The 14,939-nt window shown below is 41.9% G+C and overlaps 1 protein-coding gene across 7 annotated transcripts in view; it reads left to right on the top strand.

Moving 5' to 3' along the window:
- Positions 1–14,939, top strand: part of slc4a11 (solute carrier family 4 member 11) — a 337,506-nt gene that overhangs the window by 103,517 nt on the left and 219,050 nt on the right. For all 7 annotated transcript variants that reach the window (XM_054741997.2, XM_054741995.2, XM_054742000.2 and 4 more), the window contains one exon: positions 867–917. In XM_054741997.2, the coding sequence (XP_054597972.2) occupies positions 867–917 (51 nt within the window). The remainder of the gene's footprint in view (positions 1–866; positions 918–14,939) is intronic.

Raw genomic sequence — 14,939 nt, 5'->3', positions numbered from 1 at the left:
TCATGTGAGAGGGATTTTCTGCAAAGACCTTCTAAACGATGTTTTGTATAGACCATATATTGTAGCATAGAAAAGGTCTGAATATATTCGCTTAAACATTTCTTTGTTTTCAGAACAATAGATATTCTAAATGGATTTCTCCATAGACACAACGTGATTCACGTGGTGCCATGTCTTCATCCTGTGTTTGCTGTTACTTCAGGGCTTTAGACTGTTCTCACTGGAGCCTCATGGCACATTTTAATTATAACGTACAATAGGAATTATTTCTGGAACTGAATATTAAAACCTGCAGTTTTGCTCTATTTGCTTTTAGCTGAAATAGGACGTTATACAGCAATAAATCTAAGACTCTGAATACAAAACTAAACAGGTATTAAAATGTTTTCTATAATGTCTTGAAAGGAAAATAATTATGTTCTTGAATGTCTTTCAGTTAAATCTGTTGCAAAGCAATCAGTAAAAGTGTTTCTTAGGGACTAGAGTGGTTCAGTTTCGGAGGGAAAAAAATTAAAATGTTTTTAACAGCAGAACTCTGGAATCTTAGTATTGGGAATTAATTAAATTAATTCAGAATGTCCCCACTGGAGCAGCATCTGAGAATAAAATTCATATTAATGTGATATTCTTGATATGCTTTTAGTGCATAAAGAACATTGAATAGCTTCTTACTGAGCCCATTTCCACTTAAACAATGGTAATAAATAATTGAAATAATTATAAAGTAAATGTGTATTTACAGCCTTTTCTCATTGCAAACAGTTAGTAGTTATTTGCAACAACCAGTGCTCCCTGCTGGGTCTTTAGTTCTTTTATGGCTCAGATTTCCTGCAGTGATTGATTCTTTCTCTTTGTTGCTCTTGCAGAGGCCCCTCCGTCTAGGATGTCCAAGAATGGATACTTTTTTCAAGAAATGGGTGAGTGTGAGCCAACAGGCGGACAGACGGACACATCACTGACATAGCTTTAATTTTAGACCTGCTGTGTTCCTTTTGGATGAAGACGACGTTTTAGAGCTGCAGCTCAGACACAAAAAGCCCCTGCCATATTGAAGTCTGTTTTACCAGCAGCTTCATTACCTTTAGGCCAAGGAGAGACTACCAATTAGTGTGTGCAGCAGTGAAGACGGGGTACACCCGCATTGGATTTCCTTCCCTCCCTCAGCCAATTATATCCTTCCTGTAATACACCAATTCACTCAGCAGATTAGTAGAATAGCTGTATTTATTAGGCAACCTTTTATCAGAATATAAATGCAATTACATTATTGCTCGCATGTAAGCATTTCTCACCAATGATGAATCTTAGGGATTCATTAGTATGGATTGGTTTGGTTTGGAAGCTGAAAGCTATCATCCAAATTTTTCCCCTTTCAGGTATGAAGTATTTTTTTAGTTAGCCTTACCTTGTACTGTTATATATATATATATATATATATATATATATATATATATATATATATATATATACACACACACACACACACACACACACACAAAACAGCACACCACATAATGGAAGGAACACAGAAAGCACCATAAAGAGAAAAGATAAGAAACATCACAACCAAACAAGAACAAGTGATAAACAAAATGGAAAGAAGACACCTGGACTTAAAAAGGAATGACCAACTATCAAACACATGATAGAACAGGAAAAATAATTTATAAAAGTAAAAGAAAGACACATAAAGAAGATAACCAAACTCCTCAACAAGAAAAAGGAAAAAGAATAACTAGATCATGCCACACAAAACTCATGGGTATGTAACCTTTCACAATACAGACTAACAGAAGCAGAAGAAAGCCTATTAAAACAAGGATTAAACTTTGCAATAACACCCAAAAATATACCATATCACAAATTTATTGAAGCAACAGAAATGGCGTGTCAAATGATCACAGATGAGGGAAAGAAAGCAGAACTTGGAAATTATGTAGTTACCCACCTACTAACCCATCCTGAGGTGCTGAATGGTGGACTACAATCTCCTCGAAGACCTATGGAAGTCTTGTTCTATGATTTCACACAAGTCCTCCCACACTCAGGTTTTTGCCTCCACAACCACTTGGGCTGCATTCAACTTGGACTTCCGGTGTTTATCAGGGCATCATACCAGTCAGAGGAGCATACCAGCAGATAATGCGCATGAGCGGTGCATGCACATTATCTGTTGGTATGCTCCCCTGACTGGTATGGTGTCACTGGGGTTAGGGTAAGAATTAGGGTGCAGGGTAGGATTAAAACTATGTCAGTCTAACATCTGTGCTAGATCTATGGCATATCAGGCTGGCATGTGCTCCAATATCTGTGTGCCAATCTGACAAGGTATGGTGCTTTCACTGGTATTTATCAGCTGCCTTTGGTGTCCCACAGGCCAAACAGACCAATAGGACTCTTTCCTCAGCATCCCTAACCCCACCATTGGGTTTGGGGGCTGCCACCAAGACAGGCACCGACGAGTCTGTAGCCGCAGCTCTGTGGGCCACACTGACAATAGAAGCACTGTACATGGCCCACTCAGACTCAATATCCACTACCTTCCCTTTGGATGTGTTTGAAATTATGTTAGAGGTTGAAATTGAAACGCCTTGTGACAGAAGACACCGCCAGACAATCCCAACACTAATACGTTTAGGCCTGCAAGGTCTGACCAGCTTCCTACCCCACCACTGAAGCTAACTCACCACCAGGTAGCGGTCAGTTGACAGCTCCGCCCCTCTCCACCTGAGTGTTCAAGACATGCAGCGTGGATCAGATGACATAACAACAAAGTCAATTGTCAAACTCCAGCCTAAGGTATCCTGGGGCCAAGAGCACATATGAATACCTTTATGCTTGAGCATGGTGTTCATTATGGACAATCCATAACAATTTCAAAAGTATAATAATAAGATTAATAAATATATATACTTACACACACACACACACACACACACACACACACACACACACACACACACACAGATGGCACAATGTGAGAATAATAATTGTAAAACAATGTCAGAGGTGCATGTTCACGAACGACAGGAGTTGCTTCCAGCCATGAATACGGAAGTGATGAGAACAACTTAACATACAAAACATTTGTAAGCCTCTAGATGGTTCTGTTGGATAGACAAAATCTTCAGAGTGTAGCTTTAATGCACTGAGAAAGGACAGCAAGAGAGAATGACATCAGATTGTGAAAAATCTGTTTTGTGTTCTTCATACTTCAGGAATTACATGTAGTCTTTATCTTCAACATGATTTCAAAACTGTCTCAGATCTTGGAATTATTTCAGTTGTTAGAGAACATTCGCATGGATATTTGCTGAAGGGTTTCAGAAATATCTCGAAACATTCTTCAGTCACAGGATCGCCAGAATTTTCAACTTGGTAGCATGATTTTGCCGAAAGCTGTTCTTTGAAAACAGAATGGGTAGAATTGCGAATCAGTCCCAGTCTTAAACCCATCTCAGTGCAAGAAATGTGAGACAGCTTGGAGGAGGGTTGGAGGCTAAATAGCAAATCAAACAACAGAAAACTACCAAGACATATTTAAAATATTTTGACTAAATTGCAACGGGAAATTTGACAGGACAGTATTATGATTGTTATAAATTGTTCACGACTATATCATATCCCTCATATGACTCATGTACACATAAGAAGCCCTGTAAAACTCCTGTACATATGAAATCTGCATGATCCCTATTAAAACCTACATTTCACTCTGCCGTTTGGGGTCTCCAGCTAGTTGCGACAGTCTGAGACACTGACTAAAGAAAGGCCATCACTCAACTTTAGATATCAGGCACACTTCCTCCTTTAATTTGCATTTGTAATATCTAGATGAGATCACCTGTTCATCACCACCTCACACCACTATCACCTTTTCTTTTTAGTTTTTTCTTCTTCTTTAACCTGTATAATTCTTTCCTTTCATCTCTGCTTGCTTCTGTACCTTTAAACTTGTATGGCACAACCACACAACTTTCCAACACTGCGTCAGACTCAGCACACACACACACACACACACACACACACACACACACACACACACACACACACACACACACACACATTAAATCCACAGCACAATATCATAATTTATGCGTCAAATAATACAACCACAAACACTGTTGGATCTTTATTATTATTATTATTATTTACTTTTCTGTTATTTATTAAAATACTATTTTATACATTTAGATACTTATTCCATCTTATTCACTTGAAGGCATCATATTTTAGCTACTCACACACACATCTATGGGTGCACTAAGATTTGTCTCATGGAACGTACATGGAGCTGGCTCCATAGAGAAGAGATTAAAGATTTTTGATCAGCTAAAGAGAGTGCAAGCAGACGTAATATTGTTACAAGAAACTCATAGATCTGCCACATCCGCAGATGAAATTAAAACACCTGAGTTTCCCAGCATGTTCTCTGCCTGCTATAACTCTAGGCAAAGAGGTGTAGCTATTTTAATACACAAAAACATCAATTTCACAGTATTGGCACAGTCTCTGATCCAGAGGGTAGATTTATAATGTTAAAAATATCTGTACAGAACCAAAGCTTATGTATTGTCAGCATATACTGTTGACCCTTCATTCTTTCATAATTTTTTCTCTGTACTCTCCGAACAATTGGACTGTCCACTTATACTTGGAGGCGATTTTAAATTTTGGATGAACTCCTTAACAGACAGGCTCAGTACAGCTGGGACTCAGCGCAATTGGCAATCCACTAACATAGTTAAACAGTACATGAGTGATTATGGGCTTTGTGATGCATGGCGATCTCTTCATCCTAACCGTAGAGAATATACTTTTTTCTCACACGTCCATCACTCTCATTCACGTTTGGATTATTTTCTAGTCAGCAGCTCATTGTTGGCTGACATTTCAGACACTGAGATACACCCCATAGTTGTCAGCGACCATGCACCGGTCTCATTAACTCTGGTAAATAAGAAGACAATCCCACCAAGCAAAAACTGGAGGTTTAATACATCACTGCTTAAAGATGAAGGATTTATTGATTTTTTTTTTAAAAGGAGTGGGCTTTATATTTAGAACATAATGACCTGCCTGGAACATCAGCATCTATTCTCTGGGAGGCAGGAAAGGCAGTGATGAGAGGTAAAATAATCTCTTTCTCATCACATAGGAAAAAAACAGAAAACAAACGTATTCAGGAGTTAGAGGAAATCATTATGTCTTTAGAGGCATCCACAGAAGAAGAGTTACTGTGCAAATTATGTAAAGCTAAATTAGAACTTCATGGAATTATTGACAAAAAGACACAATTTTTTGCACAAAGACTACGAATAGAAAACTTTGAAAATAGTAATAAATCAGGTAAATTTTTAGCTAGCCAATTAAAAATAAATTCATCTGCGGATGTGGCAGATCTATGAGTTTCTTGTAACAATATTACGTCTGCTTGCACTCTCTTTAACTGATCAAAAATCTTTAATCTTTTCTCTGTGGAGCCAGCCCCATGTACGTTCCATGAGACAAACCTTAGTGCACCCATTGATGTGTGTGTGAGTAGCTAAAATATGATGCCTTCATGTGAATAAGATGGAAAAAGTATATAAATGTATAAAATAGTATGTTAATAAATAACAGAAAAGTAAATAATAATAATAATAATAATAATAATAATAATAATAATAATAAAGATCCAACAGTGTTTGTGGTTGTATTATTTGACGCATAAATTATGATATTGTGCTGTGAATTTAATATATGTGTGTGTGTGTGTGTGTGTGTGTGTGTGTGTGCGTGTGTGAGCGTGTGCGTGTGTGTGTGTGTCGAGTCTGACGCAGTGTTGGAAAGTTGTGTGGTTGTGCCATACAGGTGTAAAGGTACAGAAGCAGGTAAAGAGGAAAGGAAAATACAGATACAGGTTAAAAAAGAAGAAAGAACTAAAAAGAAAAGGTGGTAGGGGTGTGAGGTGGTGATGAACAGGTGATCTTATCATCTAGAATACGGATTTACCAGCTGTTTAATCCTGACGTGATCAAACCCAGTGAATCCTGATAAGAATGATAAATGTCTGACCTGATGTTGGGCTAATACAGCCAGTCAGTCACTTCTCGCTCCTTGTAAAGCTTACTGTCCACATAAAGCTTATCCACCGAGATGACAGCTCTCTTCCCATCCTGGATAAACTTTTTACGCAGCGGAAAGAGGACCCGGCGCCGATCCAGAATTTCCTTATGGAACTGGTCATTCACGCTGAAATCTTTCCCTTTGAGCTCTCTTCTGTGACTTTTAACAAGATCCTTCTGCTTAAAATGTTCAAATTTAGCCACAATGGGACGAGGTCTTCTGCTGTCTCCTCTTTTAGCTCCAAGGCGATGTACCCGGTGAAAGGTGATGTTTTTTACCATTTCTTCGGGTATCTTCATTTGGGTCTGGAGAAAGTTCTTGATTGTATGCTCGCAGTTCTTCGCCCCTCCCGTCTGCTCCGGCAGGCCTGCGAACACCAGATTATCCCTCATGCTGCGGGCCTGAAGGTCCAAAACCGTCTCCTTTAGAGTTTTGTTGTCCTGGGTGATCCGCGTCATTCCCTCTTCCAGGGAAGAAACGGACTCCCGCAGAGACGCGTTCTCAGCAGCGAGCCGCTCAACCTGCTCCTGACTGAACTCCAGAGATGTTCGGAGGTTCTGAAACTCCTGGTGAAGAACCTCGAGCAGATGAAGTCGCCCTTCAAATCCCAGAAGCCGTTTATCAATAGAATCTAATAATTCTAATACGTCCTTCCGGGGAGATGAGGCCTCAGGCGAGTCCTGAGGACGGCACCTCTTGATCCCAGGTGTTTCAGCCTCAGCTGCTGATTTCTTCGGACCCATAACGAATAACTCAAAAACTTCGTCAATATAATTTAGTAAACTGTCTAAATTTTCTTCACTTACCTCCAGATTGAGTGAGTTATACTTACCAGAATATTTTTTGCGTTGTCAGTAAATAAATTAGGCGAAAATGTGTCTTAATTGTTTGTGGATGTTTGTTAACGAGCTGCCATCAGCTTCAAACGCTGCCGTGTATCCGGTGATTGGCCGTCAGCGCATGCTCCATCTCTTTCTCATCACATAAGAAAAAAACAGAAAACAAACGTATTCAGGAGTTAGAAGAAATCATTAAGTCTTTAGAGGCATCCACAGAAGAGGAGTTAATGAGCAAATTACGTAAAGCTAAATTAGAACTTCATGGAATTATTGACAAAAAGACAAAAATTTTAGCACAAAGACTAAGAATAGAAAACATTGAACATGGTAATAAATCAGGTAAATTTTTGGCTAGCCAGTTAAAAATAAATAAAGAGAAAACTACCATATCTGCTGTTAAAGACTCAACCGGGAATATAGTTTATGACCCTGAAAGAATAAACAACACTTTCAGAGACTTTTACCAAACTTTGTACTCACCACAGATAAACCCATCAGATAACGAGATCAATGAGGTCCTTGGCAGGATAACACTTCCTAAATTATCAGACAGCCAAGTTACAGTCCTGAACTCGCCACTAACCTCAGCAGAGCTCCAGGAGGCCCTTAAATCCGTGACGAATAGGAAAGCTCCAGGTCCAGACGGGTTCCCAGTAGAGTTCTACAAAGAATTCTGGATCATTCTGGCTCCAACATTTTTCAGAATGGTGAGGGAAATCGAAGAGAGCGGCAGATTACAGCGAAACATGAATTCAGCCAATATTAGTCTCTTGTTAAAACCAGGCAAAGACCCAGCATTTCCAACCAGCTATCGCCCAATTTCTCTTATTAATGTTGATCTCAAAATAATTTGTAAAGCCCTGGCAAAAAGATTAGAGAAGGTAACCCCCTTCATAATACACCCTGACCAAACTGGTTTCATTAAGGGTAGACAGTCATCCACAAACTCACGTAGATTACTTAATTTGATAGATTTCTCTTACAGTAGAAACATAGAAACTAGTATATTATCTCTAGATGCAGAAAAGGCTTTTGATAGAGTTAACTGGAAGTTCTTATTTGCAACTTTACATAAATTTGGCTTTGTGAACTTCTTCATAAACTGGCTACAAACATTATACAGTTCGCCAACTATACGTGTCAGGACGAACGACCAAATATCAGCTAGCTTCTGTCTTCAGAGGGGGACCAGGCAGGGATGCCCGCTCTCCCCCTCACTGTTTGCTATCTTTATCGAACCACCAGCGGCAGCAATTAGGCAAACCACATGTATTAAATGGATAAAGGGTAAGAAAATAGAACATAAGATAAGTCTTTATGCAGATGATGTTTTACTCTTTCTCCAGAATTCTCAATCGTCTCTCTCTCTCATTCAATAGAACTGATCAACTCTTTTTCAAAAGTTTCAGATTACTCTATAAACTGGTTAAAATCCACAGTTCTACCAATTAATTTCTCTTTTGTCAATTTACTTAATACACAACTGGAGTCAGGGAATATCACATACCTGGGAATTAATGTCTCTCCCAAGTTAGCAGATCTAACCAAACTAAACTACATCCCACTTTTAAAGAAAGTGGAAGATGATCTTGCAAGATGGAAATCCTAACCAATATCACTCATGGGGAGAGTTGCTACAATTAAAATGATGGTCTTACCCAGAATAAATTACTTATTTTCAATGTTCCCAAAAAAAAAAACTACCAGCTGACTAGTTTAAATCTCTGGACTCCTCAATTACCAAATTTCTTTGGCAGGATAAACCTCCACGAATTAGCTTAAAAACGCTTCAGAAGACCAAAGACAGAGGAGGACTGATTTTACCCAACTTTTATTATTATTTCTTAGCCAACAGGCTGCAATATATACCAAGATGGTTGCAAGATAACCCACTAGATGAGTCCTTGTTAGATATAGAACAGACACTTTGCAATACGATAGAGCTTTCAGACACTTTGTAATAAGAGCTTTCAGACTTACCATTTATTAGCTCAAGTATAAGGAAACATGAAGGCTTCAAAAGTATTAGTATCAGCACCTCTCTGACAGCATGGTGGGAGTATCTTAAAATGACAGAGTCTTCACTAGTACCATGCAGACGCACACCTATCTGGAATAATCCTGATATTTTGCAAAATAATAAAATGATGAACCTTCCAGACTGGAAAAACAAAGGAATCCTATACCTGGAACACATATATGAAGGATTGGACTTCATCCCATTTAATAGAATAGTCTCCCAATTTGGAATAGATAAGAATAGCTTTTTAGAATACCACCAAATTAAATCTGTAGTAAAACAAAAATTTAAGCTCAATAAAATAGAATTACAAACACCACAAATGGTATTAGACTTCTATAATCTCAAACCCCCCAAACTACTGTCTAAAGTATATAAGACACTGTCCAAAATAGACGATAGAATAGTAATCCCCATTGAAAAATGGGAGGTGGATCTATCAGTCAGCTTTGACCAGAACTTCTGGTCCCAAACTTGTTAACAAACTTTTAAAATGATCAGACACTCCAATTTACAATTAATTCAGTACAAAATTCTACACAGAGTACACTGTACAGGTCATCGGATGTTCAAGATGGGGTTTGTGTCATCTGACATCTATACACACTGCACAAACAACGTTCCTGACAATTACATTCATGCACTGTGGTCCTGTCCACCGGTCCGGGAATTTTGGGGTAGAGTGTGTGAAGACCTGTCAAAGTCTATGAAATGTCATATCCCAACCACCCCCTCTCTTTGTTTACTGGGAAACCTGGACGATGTCCCTATTGAAACATCTTTGGTTCACGTGGTTCTGACTGCCATATGCATCGCTAAGAAAACTATCCTCTTGAATTGGAAAAATAGAGAAACTCTGCATTAACCAGTATAGAAATCTTTTGTTAGATCATATTACACTTGATATAGCCTCTGCTTCCACTTCAGATGAATCTCTCTGGGCTCCTTTGATCGGTTCCATCACATAGCGAGGGTGGGGGGCCGTTGATGTTGTCCTGCGGGATGGTGTGGGTGGGGGCTGGGGGGTCTGAGTTTGGAGCATCCGGATGTTCCCTGGGGGTGTCTGGGACTGGGGGGCCGTTGCCCCCCTCTGGAGGTGCTTGGGTTGCCTCGGGGGGTGGGCACTGGCGGTTGTGAGTGGGGCCCCTTGGGGATCTTGGCGGCGGCCATGGGTCACTGCCTGGCGGCTGCAATGCCCCTGGGCGGGTCTGGGTGGGGGCCTGGGGGCTCGGGGTTTGGGGGTGGCCGGCCCCGTGTGGGGATCTGGGCGGGGCCTTGGGGGTCGGTTCCTGACATGTACGCTGCCGGGAAGAAGGCAGGAACATGCAGCAGTGCCTGGCCCGGGTTCGGGGGCCTCAGGTAGACCTTGGCTCCTCTGCCGTTCCATCACAGGGGAGGGGCAGTTCCAGGAGGGGGAGGACCCAACCTTACCTGAATGTCCCATGTCTTATATATTCTGGAAGTTGTGCAAATGCAGGGATGGGCATAGATATTCTGCTGGGGTGGGGCTGGATTGGTGCCCTCGGACTCCTTGAGGCTCTGTAGTGCTGCTGCTTTGGGCCCTGGCAGGATGGGCTGGGGTCTCCATGCCCTGGGTGCCAGTTTGACAACAGAGGTGCCTATTGGGGCCAGTAGGGGAGCTGGCTCCCTGGAGGGCTAAGCCCAACCAGCCATTCCTCCCCATCCCCGCATGTTCCTCTCCTCCTGCTCCCTCACATCATCACACAAACATACACATAGGACCTTGGGGGGCGGGCAAGTCAGGGAGTGCGGGTATGAACTCCATTTCCGCATTCCTGTGGCAACCTGCCCCCCAATTTATCGTAAACATAAACGGGATTGGCTTGGATTTTACGTCGTCGGAGTTTACTTCACACTTTAAAACCGAAGAAATCATTTTATATAGTCAGAAATTAAATAGACTAAACATCTCTGACCCTTACCGTGCCCCTGGGATACTTTTTTAAAACGCCAGAAGCTGTCGGAGTGGACTTCTTACCGGACCTGGCCGGGGAACCCCTTGGGATTTCCCCAGAGGAGCTGGCCCAAGTGGCTGGGGAGAGGGAAGTCTTGGCCTCTCGATGCTACTGCCCCCGTAACCCGACTCTGGATAAGTGGATGAAAATGGATGGATGGATGGACAAATAACAGATTTACACATAAGTAGTTTAAATAGAGTGCTGTGCTGTTTGAATGTATAAACTGAACGCCAAGAGAAAGCAAAAGTTTGATTTTTTTCCATGAATAAAATAATAATGTCAGGCAGGAGCGTCTCAGGATCTGTCTGAGATCTGTCTCGGTGAAACAGAAAATAGCAATCCAAAGTGCTTTTTATGTGTGATCTGACAATTGATCAACCATTGCTTAAAAATTAAATACAGCTTAGCCGGTTAATTGCTGTGATCATAAGACACGTAAACGGCAGCACACAGAAATCACGAGACAATGTTTTACGTGATGTTTACTTGTTGCTATGAGTAATAAGACAGAAAAAGCCCAGGCAAAATAAGTTTAGGAAGCCCACTAAGAATCGTAATAAAAGCATTTAAAATATATAACATACACAGTTGAGGAAATGTTGGTTTAAGTACCTGATATGAAATTCTGTCCATAAACGTCATGAACACGACCGGTGACAAACGGCAGCCCAGGTGCAGTCCTACCCTCACTGGGAACAGGTCAGAGTTATTGCCAGCTATGCGGACCAAACTCACACTCCTCTAGTACAGGGACTGAATGGCCCTTGGCAAAAGACCCTCCTCCCCATACTCCTGGAGTGCCCCCCACAGGGTGCTTCCGGGGAAACCTTCTCCAAATCCACAAATTGGGCAAACTCCCATGACCCCTCTATCACCCTAGCAAGGGTAAATAGTTGGTCCACAGTTCCACGGCCAGGACGATAAACCACATTGCTCCTCCTCTATCTGACATTCTACTATCGACCTGACCCTCCTCTCCAGTAGCTTGGAGTAGACCTTTCCTGGGCAGCTGGGGACTGTGATCCCCCTATAGCTTGAACACACCCTTTGTTCCCCCTTTTTAAAAATTGGGTCCACCACCCCGGTCTGCCTGACTATAACCCCAGTTGACGTCAACAGCTCTCCATCCCCTCTGTAAACAGTGTGACCAAGTTGCTGCCTTCCTCCCCGAGGCGCTGGATAGTTTGCGAGCACCTTTTTGGAGCCAATTGATAATCTTTCTCCATGGTCTTGCCAAACTCCTCCCATGCTCGAGATTTTGCCTTGGCAACTGCCACTGCTGCACCCCGCTTGGCCCTCCGGTACCTTTCTGCTGCCTCTGGAGACCCACAGACCAGCCATGCCCTGTAGGCCTACTTCTTCAGCTTGACAGCTCCTCTAACCTCTGGTGTCAGGCGCATTGCAAGATTTTCAAAAGTGTGGGGGATGTTGTCTGTGCCTATAATAATTTCATGTTATTCATCTTGTTAGTTTAATTTCCATAATAGTGGAGAAGGTGTGAATTTTAGACGCGTCACGCATGTCTCCGTTTTAAACATGTTTAAACTGTTCAGAATACAAATCCAGGCTCTGTCTCGTTAGATTGGTGTAACTTAAGTCTGTACTGAATGAAACTTTACATTAAACCATGTTGAAAAGAAAAGGGTCCGATTAAATCGTTTCCCCCTCATTTACAGTCACGAAGTGCGCATGGCTCTGGGGTTAATCAAGTTTAATTGTTTCTCTTTGCAACAATCTTCACAATAAGGCAAAACAGTTAAATGGCACGTTACAGATATTTCCATTTGACTGTTTATTTTGACGGATAAACTCAAGGATGTTGGTTGTTTTGAAAGAATTACCCCAACGCACACTGATGCACACACAGATGAGCTGACATTTTAATTGTTACGCACATCGCAGAGGTAACTAAGGCCCTGTCCACACATAGCCGGGGATCTGCCAAAACGTAGATATTTTTCTACGTTTTGGCCTGTCATCCACATGAAAACTGAGTTTTTTCACACGAAAACGGATCTTTTTAAAAACTCCGGCCAAAGTGAAGATCCGCGTTTTCTCCGTTTTGGGTGTCTGCGTGTGGACCAGACAAAACCGGAGTTTTAAGGTCCGCAGCGTCACTTTCCGCGACAAAAAAATGCTGACATCACGTGTGCGACCTGTGTTTACACTAGCCGACAGCATGGATGCCCTCAGAGCTGCGCTCGCTTTATCATTTGTCCAAGCGCTTTTTGCTTGTTTGTTTTTGCAAGCGGAATTACTTCTCCTTACGGAAGACCACAGACGAAGGACGAGGTTAAGAACGGGGGAAGTACTGCCGCCTACAGGTCTGGCATGTCAACATATTTATCCGGGTACGTGTGGACAGAGATTTTTTTTAAACGAGGTGATGTGGATGCAAGTTTTTGGAGGGGCGGATATTCGTTTTTTTAAAAACCCGGCTACGTGTGGACTAGGCCTAAAACAATCAATAAATGATTCCCATCAGAACATCAGAGCTTTATACTGGTTACTGTGCTCTGCGCGGATCGGAGCGCACACGGTGGACAGTGTGCTAAAGATCTGTAGAGGGGTTCGCAGCGCAGAACCACGACACATGCGGTATGATTTCCTCCCACTGAAACGTTCTGGAAACCCGGTCTCTCTGAGGGATGTGTCACTTGGAAAAATGTTCGCTGATTATGAAACTTTGGCTGAATAGCGCTTGTTCCCGTCTCTAATATGGAGACGCATGACGCATCCAGTCTGAGGCAGAATAGCTCTTCAGCTCAGAAAGCTCCTGTAGAGACATTTGATCATGCAGAAAGTTTATGTGGAGCAGAAGCGGTCGGGCCACGGCAGGTGAAATGTTCCTAGCCCACATGAAGTGTACCTGTTTAATTGTAACATTAATATGTTACTGGGTACGCTGGTCTGGTTGGTTAGACCAGTGTTTGATGTGGAAAACACTAACACAAATGCTCACACACCAATTAAAATAATGCTGATAGCGTGGACTAGAAGCCAGGTGATGGTTTACGTATTTAAATGATGATCAGGCTGATGTAAAATGTAATCTCCATCCACATCCAGACAGAATTATCCTCTATTCTTTCTCTATTTGCTCTGCCCTTGTCTGGGCTGACGTAGCTGATGGTGCGCGCCTAGCGGCTGCGATGCTCATTTTACGCATTTGGAGAGGTGGGCTGGATGCTTTGCTTTTACTGGAAGATGGATTTTATTTTTTATTTTTTTAAATGCTGGAGATTTTGCCCCATGAATAACCGTAAAAACTACTGGTGTGCATGTACCCTTATGAAAGAGTCCTACGTTGAGAGGTAAATATTAGAAGTGCAGGTAATGCATTTTGGTGCCTATAAATGACAAATGACTGAAAATTAAATTGGGAGTTTTTACTTCATATTTTAGAAATAAAAATGACGGGGGAAAAATTTGTGACGTCTTTTTAAACGAAATTTTCTAGCGCGACCTGCCTGCTTCACTTAAGTCACTGCTTATTAAGGTCCCTCCAAAATTACCGTGGCCCACCCAAAAATGAAAACTTGGGGACGGCCGCCTTGTGACCACGACTAGCAACAGAAGAATCAGAATCTGAATGAATTTTATTGCCAGCGCTCCAGATCAGAGCATAGGAACTTGACTCCATAGTACAACCTGACCAAGGTTACACACACACATATAGACAGGACAGATACAGGCAGACCATGGGAGCAGCCATGACGGCGCTCCTTTTGTAGATGAATGAGGGAATACATGATGAAAGCTCAGGGGAGGGAGAAAAAAAGGCATTAACAGGGTTACACCAGCAGGGTGTAGCACTCTAATGCAAAAAAACGCCCGACATGTAAGCACGAACGTCAGTTCACAACATGAGACCCAGTAGGTAGGAAGGAGGGGCTGGGATCCTGGTTTCCTCAGAGGGGGCTGCCTGTGTGGTGCTCAACCAGCTGAATCCGCAGGCGGGAGGGAGGTCATGAGGAAGCACAGAGAGCAGAG

Source organism: Nothobranchius furzeri, chromosome 18 (assembly GCF_043380555.1).
Source record: "Nothobranchius furzeri strain GRZ-AD chromosome 18, NfurGRZ-RIMD1, whole genome shotgun sequence".
Taxonomy (NCBI): Eukaryota; Metazoa; Chordata; class Actinopteri; order Cyprinodontiformes; family Nothobranchiidae; genus Nothobranchius; species Nothobranchius furzeri.
The sequence above is the reverse complement of the archived record's forward strand: the minus strand, read 5'-3'. Positions and strand labels throughout refer to the sequence as shown.